The sequence below is a fragment of the Meles meles genome, chromosome 5, assembly GCF_922984935.1.
Source record: "Meles meles chromosome 5, mMelMel3.1 paternal haplotype, whole genome shotgun sequence".
NCBI lineage: Eukaryota > Metazoa > Chordata > Mammalia > Carnivora > Mustelidae > Meles > Meles meles.
The window spans coordinates 141,947,573-141,963,508 of NC_060070.1; the positions used below are offsets into that span (position 1 = coordinate 141,947,573).

At 44.0% G+C, this 15,936-nt stretch overlaps 1 protein-coding gene across 1 annotated transcript in view; it reads right to left on the minus strand.

Moving 5' to 3' along the window:
• Window positions 1–15,936, minus strand: part of DTNBP1 (dystrobrevin binding protein 1) — a 131,614-nt gene that overhangs the window by 74,190 nt on the left and 41,488 nt on the right. The window contains exon 6 of the mRNA XM_046004333.1: window positions 8,368–8,500. Within this exon, the coding sequence (XP_045860289.1) occupies window positions 8,368–8,500 (133 nt within the window). The remainder of the gene's footprint in view (window positions 1–8,367; window positions 8,501–15,936) is intronic.

Consider the following 15,936-nt stretch of genomic DNA (forward strand, 5'->3'; position numbering starts at 1 on the left):
CTCCGCTGCAAAACCTCGGAAACTGGTTGTCCACCTTCTGCCCAACTCCTCTGGATGAGGTACTTCGGACCTTCTCCTCTGGTTCCAGAACCATCTTCACCCTGTAGAATGCCACCGGTTTCCTCTGTTCTATTCTCAGCAAAGCCAGGCCTGTGTGCTACACTCCTGCCAAGCCTCCTGCCACCACCATCCCCAACTTTCAGGTATGGGAAGTACAGCTCAGACCTGAGGCCCATTCCTTTTCTAGATTAGTTTGGAAGGTCATTTCTGGAAGCTCAGGAGCTTGGCAGATTATTCTCTAGAACATAAACTGGTCAACTTCTATTAAAGGTATGTCGTACCATCTCAAATAAATCTCTTACACTCAGCTTCGAAGATTTCTGAAACTTCGTCTACAGTCTATGTGTTAACAAACAACAGAGAGCAGTTTCTTAGCATTACCTGTGACACAGAAAGTAAAAGGAGTAACGTTCTCAAGATATGCCTGATCACTAGACCTCAACAGAAGCAGTGACCCTCCCCCACACGACCCAACAAGAGTTTCTAAGAGATAACAACCCAGTTCCAAAAAGTCTGAACCAGTGAGAAATGTTTTAGTATGCCACTGAGCAGATTTCAAGGCCAACAGAAGACTGTGAAAATTATGAGTCATTTATAATTAAGTGGAATCACTAAAATCATTGTCTTAAAGATGTAGCTATTTTCAGAGAAATTCTGACAGTATGCTGCATGCTGAAGAAAACAAAGGATCCCGAAATTTGGAAATAAGAAATATTTTAATAAAGTTACACACTTATGTATGGTTTTTTTTTTTTTGTTTTTTTTTTTAAAGATTTTATTTATTTATTTGACGGAGAGAGAGATCACAAGCAGGCAGAGAGGCAGGCAGAGAGAGAGGAGGAAGCAGGCTCCCTGAGGAGCAGAGAGCCCGATGCGGGGCTCGATCCCAGGACCCTGAGATCATGACCTGAGCCGAAGGCAGCGGCTTAATCCACTGAGCCACCCAGGCGCCCCTTATGTATGGTTTTAAGGGTAGTTATTGTGAAAGAATCTTAGTAAGCATGCTAAGGAACATAATGGTGGAAAGAAGAAAAATTCAGAAGGCTGGGATTCTCCACCTCATCATTCTCTCACAGTGCTCATGCTTCAGTTTTTGTTTTTGTTTTTTTAAGATTTTATCTATTTATTTGACAGAGAGAGAGAGCAAGCAGGGTGAGCAGCAGGCAGAGGCAGAGGGAGAAGCAGGCTCCCCACTGAGCAGGGAGCTGGAAGTGGGGCTCGATCCCAGGACCCTGGGATCCCGACTGGAACCATGGCAGATGCTTCACCAACTGGTGGTCATTCACCAACCACCCAGGTGCCCCATGATTCAGGTTTTTTGTCCCTCTTCTTCCTTCTGCATGGAACTGTGTAATGCTAGATCCTTACATGGCTGCCCTCCCATTCAGGTCCTGGTTCTCGTGGACCTTCTCAGAAGTCCCTTCCCCGCTCACCCTGATGACAGCAGCTTCCCCCACCACCTTACCACGAGAACATTATCCTGTTTTATTTTCTTCAAATCCTACAAAATCACCAGAAATTATACTTTATTATAGGGGCGTCTGCGTGGCACAGTCAGCTAAACATCTGACTCTTGGTTTGGCTCAGGTCGTGCTCTCAGGGTCATGAGGTCGGGCTCTATGCCCAGTGTGAACTCTGCTTGGGATCCTCTCTCTCCCACTGCCCCCTACTCGTTCTAAAATAAATGAATAAATCTTAAAAAAGAAAGAAAAGAAATTATACTCTTACACATTTGTAACTCCCCTCCCCCACCGAATACCATGACTACTTCCAAATCTGAGGTCCATTCTTCCGTTAGCAATAGACAAACATGTGAATGGTCTGAAGTTCTTTATTTTGGCTCCATGTACAAAATACTGACTCTTGTCAACTATCCTCAAATAAAAAAAGAAAACAGAAACAAAATATTAACTCTTATCTGATGAAAAAGTATTTATTTCCTATTGCCAGGAATCCAGGAGTTAGGCATGTATGGCTAACGCATCTTCTGAGTTATCTGACATCTCAGCCACAAAATCAAGAGTCAGATGCTTGGTGTGTGAAGTGGGGCTCAGTTCGTGAAGCCTCTGCCTTCAGCTCAGGTCATGATCTCAGGGTCCTGGGATCCAGTCCTGAGTTGGGCTCCATGCTCAGCGGGGTGTCTGCCTCTCCAGCTCCCTCTTCCCCTCCCTCCTACTTGTTTTCTCTCAAATAAATAAATAAATAAATCCTAAGGTGGGGGGGGGGAGTCGGACACTTAACCAACTGAGCCATCCAGGCGCCCCAGTGTGCAGACGTTTTAAACACACACACACACCCCTAGCCAATCTTTTATCTTCTTTAGAGCAAGAAAAGTCATCAGTTCAGATTGTAGGGCATCTTGTTAAAAAGGAAGGAGGTTTATTTTTAAGAAAGTCTTCCCTGTGCAATCAAATAATTTGGGCAACCAGTACTTGAAAATTTTTCAGATGGTGTTATACAGAGAATACCAAGTCACGGCATTTTAACATGTATTACACACAGACTGGTTTTCCGGGAGCAAGCAAGTGGTGAGGGGCTGGGTCAAACAAATTTCTTTACTACAAGAACTCCCAGCACTCTGAAGGCACTGACATGTCCTACAAGACTCCACAAGGCTAACACAAGACGGAGTGCTTCTGGAACTTACGTGATCATGGAAGGTTTTGCCAGTGGCAATCTTCTCAATCTAGAGTGTTATTTTTTTTAAAGATTTTATTTATTTATCAGAGAGAGAGAGAGAGAGAGCACAAGCAGGCAGAGACAGAGAGAGAAGCAGGCTCTCCGCCGAGCAAGGACCCCAAAGTGCGACTCGATCCCAGGACCCTGGGATCATGACCCAAGCCAAAGGCAGCGGCTTAACCTGAGCCACCCAGGTGTCCCTCTAGAGTGTTTTTTTGTTTTGTTTTGTTTTTTGTTTTTTTTTAATATTTTATTTATTTGATAGAGAGATATCACAAGTAGGCAGAGAGGCAGGCAGAGAGAGAGGGAAGAAGCAGGCTCCCTGCTGAGCAGAGAGCCCAATGTGGGGCTCGATCCCAGGACCCTGAGATCATGACCCGAGCCGAAGGCAGAGGCTTTAACCTACTGAGCCACCCAGGCGTCCCGTAGAGTGTTTTTAAATTCAGTTTCTGTATTTATCAAAATGACACATTTTGTCATTTTGATATTCCTTGAGTACATTCCTTTTTTTTTTTTTTTTTAAAGATTTTATTTATTTGACAGAGAGAGATCACAAGTAGGCAGAGAGGCAAGCAGAGAGAGTGAGAGGGAAGCAGGCTCCCTGCAGAGCAAAGAGCCCGATGCGGGACTCGATCCCAGGACCCTGAGATCATGACCTGAGCCGAAGGCAGTGGCCTAAACCACTGAGCCACCCAGGCGTCCCCCCTTGAGTACATTCCTTAAGTCAACTAGTGCCCACAGGCTTAACCATGAGGAGGATCAGCGTTCCCTGCCCCAGCTCTCTCCACCTTCCTGTCCTGCTTTTCACAAGAAACTACATTCCATTCTTTTGGCTATTTCTGGTATTTACTTTCATTTTTTCTAAACAATATGCCAACAGCGATATTCATTTTTTTCTATTTTAAATATTACATATTGATCACCTGCTGTGGAAGCCCGAGGGTGAGCTTTCTTCAATCCCTCCCTCATAGTCTGCAAGCTTCTCCATCTTTCCAGTAAGTTATATCAGAATTGCAGCCTAAGTCCACATTAGCTATTACAGAGTTCTATACATACTGTTTGTAACGGAGTCATACAGCGTTTTCTCTTCTTGTGAAACTGTGTTCTCCCTTAGTGTTAACAGTTGACTTGTTTGGCCAGTTTTACCTATCACTAAAGACTTGCCATCAGAGCTTATAAAACTCTCAACACGATCAAGCTTATCAGACAACCCATTAGTTTCATTTTTTTCCCTTGAACATTGCTCTTGGAATCCTCCAGAAGGTCTTCCTTCTCCAGTCTGGATCGCTCACCAGGCCTCTTCAAACTTCTCTTTGCCATCCCCCTGAGCATTCCCGTTGTCTCTCTTTCGCACTGGTTGGATCCTCACTGCAATCCATGTCTCTTCTGTGTCCGTTCTTCCTCCTCCCTGGTTTACTCCCTTGTTGGTGGAGCATATCCTCCCACGGTTTCCTGATACGGTGTGCGCATGAGCGAAATTGGAGCCCCTGTACGCCTGGAAACGACCATTTCCTCTCACTGGATGAAAATGTTGCTCAGCAAATGTAAAGTGAAAATCACTCTCCAGCTCTAGAACCATTCTCAAGTTCCTTTTGATTCCTGATCCTTAATTTGAAGATTTTTCTGAAGACTCTTAGGACCTCTATTCCCAATGTAGTGAAATTTATGAAAATATGCATTGACAATGCATTGTTCCCACTCGTTTTTGTCAGGTACTTGGCGGGCCCTTTCAAACTTATTCCTATCATCCAGTTCTGAACGTTATCTTGTATTAGTTCTGTAATGCATTTGCCTTTCTCCCCCTTTCTTTCTGAAGCTTCTAGTAGTCAGATATGGGACTCAGGAATGAATTCTGTAATTTTCTCATATTCTTCGCTTTTCTTATCTTTGTGCTTTCTTACATAGAGGCCAAACCTGATCTCCCAATGCTTCAGCTGAAGTTTACTACTTCTGCTGTCACGTTTTATGTCTGAGAGCTCTTTCTTGTCTCTTACTATTCCTTTTCTGTCGCATCCTGTTCGTGTCTCATAAATGCAAAATGGTCTCTTAGAAGGTGGCCTCGTATACCTGAGGCTATTAATTATGATTTCTGTTTGTAAGTTTCCTTTTGTTTCCTTTACAGTCTCTCATTTGTCTGGGTGCTTTTTAAAATTATTATTAGTTTGTTTATTTTCTATTTATTTTGGCCCCTTTCACTCTGGAAGCTTTCTTCCATTGGCTATTACTCCCCAGCTGCCCCTTCCTCTTAAAGGGTGAGGCACCAGGAAGCTGATTAGAAGTCACACACACCAGTGTGGAGCTCAGCATGGGGGGGCTGCTAAGACGCAGACCCTGCTCTTTCATCAGAGCACTCCCCCAAAAGTCCACATGGGCAGGTCTTTTCTCTTGGGCGTCTGAATTTCTCAGATGAGCCCTCCAATAATCTGCAAAGGGGGTGTAAGTCTGGCTGTCAGACTTCTGCGAGCCAGTGAGGACGGAGGCTGAAATAGCCCTACTGTGTGATATGCTGACTCTCACTGAACTCCGCCGTTTTCAATATTCAGTTAACCATTAAACAACGCAGGTTTGAATGGCATGGGTCCACGTATCCACAGATTTTTCTTTGATAAATACAGGAGAATACTATAAATGTATTTTCCCCTATGATTTTCTTAGTAATATTTTTTCTGTAGCTTATTGTAAGATTATAGCATACAGTATCTGAAATATACAAAGTATGTGTTGATCAACTGTTTACGTTATTGGTAAGGCTTAGCGACCAAGTTGGTAACCAACAGAGACAGGACTTGGGTCTTTTGAGTTTAAAGACACACTCTTTTTACTATGTAATTCTATCTCTTAAAAGACAAATACGGTGTCACTTCAATTACGTGAAACATACTAAGAACCATTCAGTACATTTTGGCTTTCACTTAAATTACAGGCAGTGCTGCTCTCCAAATACTAAAATTAATTTTCATTTTATAACATATAAATTATAATGCATTAATTAAAATACATTTAAGTCACTGGGTGAAAGTGAAGAAAAGAAAGATATAAAACTTCATAGTTCCAAATCTTGTTACTTTTTTCTATCTCATCAGGTTATAAAAATCTGAAATTTAATTTTACATACTAAAGTACCAGATACTCTTTTTCAAATAATCAATATTAAAGCCTATGGAATAGAAAAACCACGATACTCATACGATTCCTGTGTTCAACTAGCAAAACAACGTAACTGGTACAAACACGGAATACCCCTCAGTCCAGCCATATACGTTCTCATACAGTCAGCCAGTGCGGGCCAAGTGCTGAGCACTATTCTTAGTACGTTACCAACCGAATCCTTAACATAACCCTATAAGGTCCTGTACATTTTACAGATCTCCATTTTACAGATGAGGAAACCATGTAACTTCTAGGGTTCACAAGACATTTGGACACATGCTGCCCGATTTCCTGCAAAAGTTTCCTTTCAAAATTCTAAGCCTTCCTATTATGCTCATTGAAACCTACTGTGTTTTTTTTTTTTTAAGATTTTATTTATTTGACAGATAGAGATCATAAGTAGGCAGAGAGAGAGGAGGAAGCAGGCTCCCTGCTGAGCAGAGAGCCCGATGCGGGGCTCGATTCCAGGACCCTGAGATCATGACCTGAGCCGAAGGCAGAGGTTTTAACCCACTGAGCCAGCCAGGTGCCCCTGAAACCTACTGTTGTATAAATAAACTTCCTTACATGATTAACACTTTGACAACAAACTATTTCCCTACTTTTTCATTTAAACTTACAGACAAGCCAAACTATCTCTAACTTGACCATCTCGAACTCTGCTATCTTGGGCCGTTCTCTTCTCTTCTGGAGAGAAAGTTCTTCATCTCTCATGCCCCATGATTGAGTCTGAAAGTCACTGGGTCCCAGCGCTCACCCACTCATTCAAAAGTCCTATCTGTGAAAAGGACTCTATTTTTTTTTTTTGAAGATTTTATTTATTATTTTGATAGACAGAGATCAGAAGCAGGCAGAGAGGCAGGCAGAGAGAGAGGGAGGAAGCAGGTCCCTGCTGAGCAGAGAGTCCGACGCGGGGCTCGATCCCAGGACCCTGAGATCATGACCTGAGCCGAAGGCAGGGGCTTAACCCACTGAGCCACCCAGGCGTCCCAGGACTCTATTCTTAAGGCTGCCACATATCCTCCTGTAATCTCTGTAGGCAAATGCAATTTACAGAAAGCACCTCCAGAAAAATTCATATACTTATAAACTTCTCTAAGCAATTTTATCCACAGCCTCCGTGGGGCTCCTTCCGAAGCTCTTCCATGTAGAGCCTGCCCACCACCCATCTCACCCCGACCTGGCCGTCTCTTAAAAGGTCTCTCCCTGAACTGCCTGTGACAGAACTGCCTGGAAGGCTTGTCTACAGCAAAACCATTGGAATTGACTTGGGAATTGGGGCTGCCCAACGATGGAGCCCAGGAGTTTGCATTTGAAACACTGCCCAGGTGATTCTTCTGGCTCATTAACATCTAAGACCCAGCCCTAGGAACACATGGACCCGATCGAAAATTTCAGAATACTCAGTTTCATCTCCGCCCCATCCCCTGGCATTATTCTGGAAAACTATGATGTCAGTGTGATCATCTATAATACCCACATATTAGCTTCGCTTTTTTTTTTTTTTTAAAAACCTCCTGTATGCCAGTGCTCAGCACTTCCTGTCCTTGTCAACAACCCAGTCCTCCTTTACTGCTACACCCTGGATCCAGAACAACTCAATCTGCCGATCATCTTAAAACCCACAGGGTACTCTGCCCAGCTGATCTTTCTTCCTCTCCCTCCAAATCTGTTCTTAGCCCTAAGCCCGACTCCAATCCCACAACTTCTGCTTTCTTGCACCTACCACAGACACCCCCCTCGGCTCTATTCCCTGCTCTGTGCAGGGCAGACCCCGGACCGTCTCAGCACTCTCATCAGAGACCAGGGACCCCCCGAGCCTGCCCAAGGTGGCACTGTATGAGCTGGGATGCTGCAGCTGGTCCCACAAGCTGTCACCCTCGGGATTCTCTTCTGCATCGAGTTCCTATCAGCCCCATGACAATGGTCATGGGTATAACTAATACTTACAGAGCTGACTGGGCCTGATAGCTCTTAGCTCATCCAATGCTCACAACTCTAGGAAGTGGGTACAGTATCATCCTATCAGCCAGAGACACTGAGGCTAAGAGAGATCAAGTAACTTGCATAAGGCCTCACAACCAGCGTGTGACAAATCTGAGTTTCAAACCCCACAAGCCTCTTTCCCCAGCCTGGGCTCAGGCTCCTTTTCTTCCTGCTCTAATAATAAAGAAGGAGAAAGGAAAGAAAAGGGAAAAAGCGGCTCAGGATATGCCACTTGGGAGAAAATAAGGCCAGGGCTCCTGCAGAATTTCTGGGAGAGCTCTGCCTGTTGCTCTGCTCCCCTCCACCTTTGATCCCAGCCTCGTCTCCACAAATGACAACACACAGTGGTACCAAACTACGTGTGTATATAAAGATCATATTCTGGAAAGCTTACGAATGAGCTTTACATGTTGCAACCTTTGTCTTTCATTGGCCCAAACTTATAAAGAAGAACATGTAAATGAATACTGCTGACCAATTTTTCAAACTCACCTCTTATTTTTCTTGTAATTTTCCAGTTGTTGGGACTGCATATGTTTGTATCTTTCCAATTCACACTGTCCACATAAATCCTCCAGATTCAGCAGGTGGTTTTCGACTTCCTCAAAGCTAGCCTCTAAATGAGCTGGAAGTGCAGAAGGTCCAAAAAAAAGTAGAAACAAACGTAAGAATCTTCGATCACAGAGGAACAAAAACATGTCCAAAAGTTACAAAGTTTAAAATGCTGAAACTGTCTTGCATTTATTTAATATTCTTCATTAAGCTTTCTTTTTTTTTTTAATATTTATTTATTTGACAGAGATCACAAGTAGGCAGAGAGACAGGCAGACAGAGAGGAAGGGAAGCAGGCTTCCCACTGAGCCGAGAGCCAGATGTGGGGCTCCATCCCAGGACTCTGGGATCATGAGCTGAGCCGAAGGCAGAGGCTTTAACCTGCTGAGCCACCCAGGTGCCCCTTCATTAAGCTTTCTTGAAGCAAAATAAAATATACTGACCATCTTTAAAATGCACCTCAAATTATCTTGACTCTATTTTTATATTTCAAGCATTTGCAAGATGTAATTTTCCAAAATACTTTAAATATTCTACTAACCAGGGTGATGAGGAAACAGAGCATCGAGATTCATCTAATGTGATATCCTAATGATCTCATAAACCACATGTGAATGGTCCACTGTCAAAGGAGAATATAGCAAATTATAATTAACACAAATTATACTAAACATAATTTAAAATTTGAGATTCCAAGTGACTTGAGAGCCGAGCATTTGTTTTGCCATGGCAAATGGTCCATGGCAATCCTCACAAGTCGCTGCCGAGCTTTACACATCCAGTAAGCCCAGGGCACCGGGTGGTGGGGAAGAGCCTCAGCTCTGCCCACCAGACCACTGAGGTGTCTACTGTGTCTCTAGGCCACAGAGCTTGGCAGCTTTACTGGAACATGGAGGTCATGTTCCAGTAAAAGCCTTCATTTAAAAGATCCAAGACCAAAGCCTGCAGAAATTAATTCAGTGCTTTGCCCAAGGTCACCTAGCGACTGAAGGGCAACTGGGAATCAAAACCGAGTCCCTCTTACACTATACAGTTTCTGAATTGATCGGGTGCTGGGTGAACGAGGACTTCCTAGTTGTAGAAGTGAGGGCTGGTTGTTTCCTCCAAAAGGAGAGAAGTTTTAGAGGTCGAAGATTTTAGAGAACTCCAACAGCACTGTGCCCATTTGCCAAACACCCCGTGTGCCAGACACTGGATACAGAGATGAAAAAGAGAGTTCTTGTGCCAAAGAGCTGAAAGCAGGAAAGACGTATTTCAACGACACCACGTCCTGGCAGAGTGAGGCATGCAGCGCTCGGGAAACTCAGAGTGGCATCTAACACAGATGAGGGAGGTGAGGGGAAGGTCCAGCAAGAGAAGGACCCTCGAATCTGGAAGTCACAGCCACCCAGTGGGGAAGGGACAGGGCAGCAGAGAAGGAGTGAGCTAGCTGTGCAGCCTTCCAGTCCCGCTTTCACATAAACAGCTAAATAGAATCACGGCGCATCTAATTCCTTCCTGTGTCCACTGGATTTCCACGGGACCACCCAAAGCAGCATCAGGATTAGAGGCAAACTCCACAAATTTCAACTTGCAGTTTTGTGGTTATTGAGATGGAAATTCTGGCCCGTTTGTAACCTCTGATCCAAAGATCTGTCTAAATATCCAGGCTACCTATAAAACCTCCCTCTTCCGTTTGGTAGAACTTAGGGCTTAAAGACATGTATTTGGGGGAAAATAAAATTTTACTGAACAGTGAAAGTGTGATGACAGTTCAGTACTCCTTTTCAAAGTACTTCAGGTACCCCCAGATATTGACAGGCCACCCTAAGCCTGTGCGAGGTCTGCAAAGGACTGACGGTCTCACAGTTCATGGCAGTTTTGAATCTATCTTCCGGGGCCACAAAAGACTTACTATATGTGAGACGTGATCATGGAAAGCCTAACCCAAAACCATACGCAAAATCTAAATTTCAGTCCACGAGGAATTAAATCCAAGTTTTTTAATAATGACCTGAATGATACATAGAGAGCTCATGTGCGGGAAAACTGGCAAAATGATGTTACTGTATTCACTGCTGTTTACGTTATGTTGTTGTTGTTGTTATTACATTAAGTGGAAAAACGAGTAGGCGCCTCAGTCTCGGAGCTCGGCTACTGAGCTCTGAAGAGCCAGGACTACTGGCCCTGAAGAAGCAGTATTCAGCTCATTCTGTTACAACTAGCTTGACGGGGTCTTAAATGGCGATCATAGCTAATAGGATTATTTAAAAGGCTATTTCACTTTGATTAGTGATAAGAACTAGAATAATTAAATTTAATATGAAATCCATTTAACTCTAAGCTACTTGGTTCCTGCAGTATCATGCATGTTAAGTTGTTATCCTTAGCATACAGGGGACTGGCCAGGAGGAGGGCTTTGAAGCACGCTTGGAAACCAGCTCTGCCCCTTTTTTCACTGATGAGACATCTCATCAGTGAAAAAAGGGCTAACAGTTCACATCTTGCAAAGCTGTCAAAAGGGTCCAATGGGGCCCAGCATATAAACACTATGTACTTACATATAAATATAAATACAAAGCGCACCTAACTTAGCACTTGACAGTAATTTATAATTGACTATTAAAAATGCAGAGAAAGGGGCGCCTGGGTGGCTCAGTGGGTTAAAGCCTCTGCCTTCGTCTCAGGTCATGATCTCAGGGTCCTGAGATAGAGCCCTGCATCGGGTTCTCTGCTCAGCAGGGAGCCTGCTTCCCTTCCTCTCTCTCTGCCTGCCTCTCTCTCTGCCTACTTGTGATCTCTGTCAAATAAATAAATAAAATCTTTAAAAAAATGCAGAGAAAGGGGCACGTGGGTGGCTCAGTGGGTTAAAGCCTCTGCCTTCGGCTCAGGTCATGATCCCAAGGTCCTGGGATCAAGCCCCACATCTGGCTCTCTGCTTAGCAGGGAGCCTGCTTCCCCCACTCTCTCTGCCTGCCTCTCTGCCTACTTGTGATCTCTGCCTGTCAAATAAATAAATAAAATCTTTTAAAAATGCAGAGAAAAAAATGCATAGGGGCACGTGGGTGTCAGTGGGTTAAGCCTCTGCCTTCAGCTCAGGTCATGGTCTCAGGGTCCTGGGATCGAGTGCCACATCGGGCTCTCTGCTCGGCAGGGAGCCTGCTTCCTCCTCTCTCTCTCTCTCTCTCTGCCTGCCTCTCTGCCTACTTGTGATCTTGTCAAAAAAAAAAATGCACAAAAAAATAGCTGAGTTCCATGAATGTCATTTATTTATTTTTTAAAAGATTTCATTTGAGAGAGAGTGAGTCCACATGCACACTCGTGCAAGCAAGGGGAAGGGAGGGCAGCAGATGGGGAGGCAGAGGGAGAGAATCTCAAGCAGACTCCCCACTGAACATGGAGCCTGACACAAGGCTCCATCACATGAACCTGGGATCATGACCTGAGCCAAGACCAAGAGCTGGATGCTCAACTGACTGAGCCCCTCATACAAAAGTCATTTTAAGCTAATAATTCTGCAGACCAGAAATGATCGTGTTGTGAACACCTATGGATCTAACAGACCAAAATATCAAGAGAATTTCATTTTCTCTAGCAAAGTGACATGCCTATAAATTATACTCAAAACTATATTGTTAGACCCAAGATCCCTTTTAAGTGAGGGGGATTAAATTTCAAATTATTTCGCTAAAAAGAAAGTAAGTAATGGAATCAATAACTGTTCTGTATTTGAAGACATACACATATGTATTTGTTTTTCATTTTACTGGGACAGATGGCAGTTTGTATTTAGAGTCTAGTTCTGTTGTGATAGAGAACCAATGAGGCCAGGAACTTAAATGAAATGACTTCATACCTAGGCAGGCCAGTTCATTTCTCATGGAGAGCAACAGTCTTCTAGACACACACTAAACTTGCCACCCTGGTTCACTCTTATGCTAATAAAATGGTGACCAAGTGGAACATGGGACTGGTTTAGTACCAGCCTGGAACTACTACTAAGAAAGAAATGGTACACGCTTCGGAACTGACCGACAGCATCATGTTCTTGTGTTTCGGAATGGCAAATCTAGATCTAAAACACTTGGGAGACTCAGTGTCCATTTCATTGCTACCACCAAATTCCTATTTCAGTTCTCTCCTTTTATTAAGTTAAAAGTTCCTGAGTACTTGAAGAATCCAGTATAGGGGCGCCTGGGTGGCTCAGTCGGTTAGGCATCTGCCTTTAGCTCAGGTCATGATCTCAGGGTCCTGGGATCAAGCCCCGCATCAGGCTCCCTGCTGGTTGGGGGCGGGGTAAGGGGAGGGCAGGGAGGGCAGGTAGAGGGGGGAGTCTGGTTGAGATTCTCTCTTCCTCTGCTCCATCCCCCTACTCTCACTCAAATCAATAAATAAAATCTGAAAAAAAAAAAAAAAAAAGAAAAGAAAAGAATCAAATCTAGTTTAACACCTTTACTTAGTATTCAGATATCTATCACCTCCCCTTCTGCCCCCCCCGAGGGCCACAGCCTACTTTTCCAGTCTCACTACTACCTTCCTTCGGGACCACTCACCACCCTAAGACAATTGATGCACCTTCCTATCTCTCTGCCTCTGTCTGCTCCTGGGATGCCTGTGCTTGCTGCCCTCCCTCCTCTCCTGCGCTTCCACACACCTCTGAACCTCGCACAGAGCTTAAATCTGATATTCTACAACTACTTGTATATTCCTGAGTATTCTCTCAGGAATCAGGAAGGGTCTTAAGGGTAATAACTGTATGTTTGCATGTTTGTATCCCCTAATACCTAGTCTACTGAACTCAACGAAGAATGGCTCTATCCCACTAAAACATCAAATAATAACCACAAAAGCAACCGCATGATTCATGGTCATCAAACTTAAATATTAGGCGGTTATGCTAAATTTCGTAAAAGGATAAATTAAACACAGACAGAGAAGTTAGAAAACATCAGGCAATGCAATGGTACTTTGTTATTGATATGTGAGACCAGGCCCCTTTATCAGTGAGTTAGAGCAGCAAAAGCAATGGAAATTTTCCATTTTAACTCTAACTGGCTTGAAATCAGTAATCAGATACAGAAGAACTATACTGACAAAAATAAATTTTCTTCCCTTTTTATATTAAAAACTTTAAAAAGTCCTTTTAAATAATTACAAGCATATGTATGTGATGGGTACTCTGAATATTTTATATTGCATTTTTTAAAAAATATTTTATTTATTTATTTGACAGAGATCACAAGTAGGCAGAGAGGCAGGCGTGGCGTGGGGGGTGGGGAGCAGGCTCCCCGCTGAGCAGGGAGTCCGATGCAGGGCTTGATCCCAGGACCCTGAGATCATGACCTGAGCCGAATGTAGAGGCTTAACCCCCGAGCCACCCAGGCACCCCTGTACTGCATTTAAATGGCAGAAACTGAATGTCCCAGTCACAACCTGCTCATTTCCCAAGACCAAATGAATCGCATCTATGAGGAAGTAGGCAACCAAACTCAGAACGCATGAGCATAAAACACCGGCAGGCCTCCACAGGCACCGATACACCTTCACAAGAAGCTCAGACCTGACCACTCTGCTCGCTCTAACAGCAGCATATGTCTCATTTAGTGATCAGTGGGAAAGATCGGTGGAATTTTACTGTGAAAAGCCATGAGGGAATGCCTGACAGCTGTGCAGGAGAGAGCCGCACAAATCTTTGTGAGGAGATGGCCCCAGAGGAAGAGTGATTCTGTCTGGAATTTTTCTTTGCGCCATTTGTGTGAAATACGTACTATCTGCAGGGGAACCACTTACGTAGGAAGAATGGGGCAGCACACCAAAATGATTTCATACTTAATGAGTACTTTTCTAACAAAACAAGTAGCCTCGAAGAAGAAAGAAATCTCCTCTGGTTGCAAACCCAGAGGTCACAGAGGCCAGGTACTAAAAGGCCTGAAAGAGTCTTCAAATGCTTACATTACCCTTTTATGTAATAGGAGAATACAGCAGTGGTGGGGACTTTTATGAAGTGCATTAACTTGCAAATGCCGTTATGGCACAAACGAGATGTGGGGAGCACATGAAAAGGGGTCTAAAGCGAGTTAATGTGCCTCCTGAAGGGCCTAATCCCAGAAAGGAACCTGAACAATAAAAATAACCTAGTTCCCCCGACCCTTGTAGCTGGGGCATCGCCTGGCTAGAGGCTCTCAAATTCCAGAAAGACAGCACAACAACAATGTACCAGGTTAGGTCACAGCAAAAGAAAGATACAAACGGAGTCTATGGCTGTCACTCCCACAGCACTTTGTCGTCTAAGAATTCACAGACTCTTCACAGAGTCTTCTGCTCTGGAAGAAGAGAACAGTCTTTTCAAAGTAGGTCACTTAAAATAAACTAAGCGAGAGCAAAAACTCCAAGGGGCCCTTGACGTGTTAAACTTCAATATGTGAACAGGGTGAGGCTACCCTCTAGTGGAAGTTAAGAGAATTCAATACTTTCCACACATTTGACCAGGTTTAGGACAACATGGACACTGGTTATGTCAGAAGAAGCACGTCTGTAGAAACTGGTTGACGACATTCCACTTTTTTTCTCCTTATACATGATCTACTGAGTTCAGACGACAACAGTGCTGACCTACCACACTTCAGGCTGTGGCTTTGCATCCTACCCAGTTTTACCGGGTAAGCTCCGCTGCGTAACAGCCACCCAAACCCTTCCGTCAAAGAACAGTGGTTTTGTACATTTGCAAAGGCTGGAGAGACTCCCACCAGAACGTCGGCATCCGCAGGTACCCAGTCCCGTGCGGTGCTGCGTCCCCACGCCTACCCGGAGCCCACGGCACACAGTACATGTCTCATTAGGTACTAAGCACTGAGCTGAGTGCTCTCTGAACATCTGTCATCCCGTTCAACCCTCCAACCACCCTCTGAAGCAGGAACTCTCATCCTGTTCCTGCAAGGAAACAAGCCTGGAGTGCTCAAGGAGCCTGCACAGGGTCCCACAGGAAGCTGTGGAATTGGGATCCAAACTAACCCTTATTCTCCAGTTCCCAGCGTATCATCATTTTTTTTTAAACATCAAACTACTAGTAATTATCTATTACCTGGGCTTATATGAGATGAATGGATCATACTCTATTTGGAAAAAAAAAAAAATGAAGGGATTAGCCAGTCTTACTTCACAATTCCTGGGGATCAGGTAATCAGGAGTCATATTTATTAAGCTATAAGATAAGGCACCGTTAAAAGCATCATCAAAGGTTCAGACTGCTCACATCACATAAGTCCTTTACTCTGTAATAAGGGCAGACAGTCTAGAGGTCAGAGCAAGACTGAAAAGGACATGTAGCCGGGAAGATGGCGGGACCCACTGGATACGGTATCAGATCTGACAGGGAAAGAGCTCAAAGTTCAAAGAAGTTAAGGGAACCCTGGGACTATATACAGGTCAGTTACTATTTCCTAGTTTTTAAAATGTTTTAAATCATTGCTTGACTATTTAAGCCTTGTACTATTATGCCAAAGTATTCAGGTGGTAAGAGTTATTCTGAGG